Here is a 1,945-nt window from a genome sequence, read left to right on the forward strand (position 1 = left end):
TGTATTTAGACGTTTCCAGCTATTTGAAACACGAATAAGAAACACATGCAGAAAACTATCAAAATGTGAGTTTATTTTAAAAGTTGACCCCATAGGAAACATAGTGACCAGACCAAGCAACAATAATATGTGAAAAACCCAGCAACGAAAGAGTGCAAGAAACAATGAAATCGTAAACCATTATTCCAAGGGTTTATAGACTTGGCCACTCGTTAAGCTAGAAAACTAAGAATTTGTGTGGTTTTTTCCAATGCGCCTATCCTCCTGCACTCCTTCTTCCTCATTAGTTACTTCACCAGCAACAGTTGCATGGACGCCTCTTTGAGCAGCTGCATCTCTCCACAGGCACCCAACTAGCGGATTTTGCAGGGGAACTTTGGTGATGGTTTTGGAGGGCTTAGTAGCCACTGCTCTAGCTCCGGGCATGTCATCTCCTGGGTTGTTATCACCCCTCTGCCAAAGAACCATTATAAAAAAGTAAACAACATAAACAATATACATAGAACTGTTTCAAACTATTGGTTAAGGAATGGGGAGAAGTTTAATGGGGATAGCCTCAACTGGAAGGTGAAAGTACTGCCAACCAAGTTCTTTAAACACTGTGGGAGAGATCTTCGGTTGTGGTCCTCTACACCTGTGTCCTGCACCTATAAACCATATACGTTTTTAGTAGCAGCGTCTATTAGTGATAGAACTGAAGAATAAATGTAGTGGTTTTGTTCTTACCATAAGATGTGCATTGGTTAGCTTACACATCTCACCATCAAATGCCACAAAGACAGCTGACTCTGACCCATCAAAGACTGAAAACTCCACCCGGTTCCTGTAGTAGTAATAGTTTGTAAGTAGTCTAGGATTGTTGGGTTAAATAATGTATTGCATCGTCTGTTCAGATAGCTGATAAGTTGTGTATAGAACACATGACCTTAGAACACCAACGGTGTTTTCGTTTTGGCAAGAACCATATGTAACTTAATGTACTGCAGTTTACGTTGTAAGTAATTATGTATTACACCATATGTCTAATTACATTATTAGACTATCTCAGGGCAAACCGTTCAAGACGTATGTAGGTCATATCAGCTGGATTGTCTGTGTTTCATCATTGTATGTGGTTTTGACTCCACCAACACATCTAGCACGAAACAGTGTTGTGTTAGGACAATTAAATTCTCGAAGATTTGTCTTTACTCATAGCATTATATAAGCTTCGTTTACAAACAAACCTGGTAAGTGGATGTTCGTGTTAGCAAGTGACATCAGTTCGTCATTGCTGCGGACCATAAAGATTCTGTTATCTCGACGAAGGTGGTTTGTTCCGTGAATCTAATTAAAACGGGTGCGGTGGTCAGTTTGAAGTACTGATTACTCCGCGTGACGCCAAATACACTAAGCTCAAAAGTCCATCTTTCTCTGAGCAGTTGTTGGAATGTGTTCAACCGGTGGACGCTAATAGATGCTTGAATCAGCGTGGACTGCATAGAAATGAACACAGAAGAAATTAAGACAATCAAGCGTTTCCATTCAAACAATATCTAATGATGTAAGTTCGATGTAAGGATAACATATTCATTGTAAACATATACCTTCTAGTCCACCAAAACCATATCAATCCACCTAAGTTCACCTTTCTTCTCATCCCATAGAAATGAAGAACCACATGCAATTGTTGAGAATAAAAGAGATAAGTAGTAGAGAGATGAAGAGAGGGCGATCAACTAGAAAAGGAATACTAACCTATTTATACCAGAGATTAGAGATCTATTGAAAGGCTCTTAGTGGGCGTCTGTATTAATGTGACTAAAGTCGCTATCCGTTACAGGAAAATCGAGCACAGTCGATCGTCGTACTCGCCGCCGAACTCAGAGTAAAGAAGAAGACAATTAGGTTAGCGCCATATGAGATGTTCGCAGGGCCTTAATAAATTACGAAAGTAAGCCCATTA

At 39.8% G+C, this 1,945-nt stretch overlaps 1 protein-coding gene across 6 annotated transcripts; it reads right to left on the reverse strand.

Moving 5' to 3' along the window:
• Window positions 1-256: 256 nt before the first annotated feature.
• LOC125575630 lies at window positions 257-1,903 on the reverse strand. Of its 6 annotated transcripts, none has more exons than XR_007334375.1 (7): window positions 1,738-1,903; window positions 1,587-1,631; window positions 1,227-1,475; window positions 1,031-1,135; window positions 727-823; window positions 562-647; window positions 257-453 (listed from the first exon to the last, which is right to left on the reverse strand). XR_007334375.1 is itself a non-coding variant. In XM_048773748.1 (6 exons), the coding sequence occupies exons 3-6, from the start codon at window positions 1,076-1,078 to the stop codon at window positions 354-356; spliced, it is 306 nt and encodes a 101-aa protein (XP_048629705.1). In that variant the 5' UTR covers window positions 1,079-1,135; window positions 1,227-1,475; window positions 1,587-1,879; the 3' UTR covers window positions 257-353. The 6 variants fall into 6 exon arrangements, 1 of the variants encoding a protein (XP_048629705.1); XR_007334377.1 differs by having other exon boundaries at window positions 1,748-1,884; XR_007334374.1 differs by having other exon boundaries at window positions 1,056-1,135; window positions 1,738-1,884.
• Window positions 1,904-1,945: the final 42 nt, after the last annotated feature.

The sequence above is a fragment of the Brassica napus genome, unplaced genomic scaffold, assembly GCF_020379485.1.
Source record: "Brassica napus cultivar Da-Ae unplaced genomic scaffold, Da-Ae ScsIHWf_2632;HRSCAF=3384, whole genome shotgun sequence".
NCBI classification, from domain to species: Eukaryota; Viridiplantae; Streptophyta; class Magnoliopsida; order Brassicales; family Brassicaceae; genus Brassica; species Brassica napus.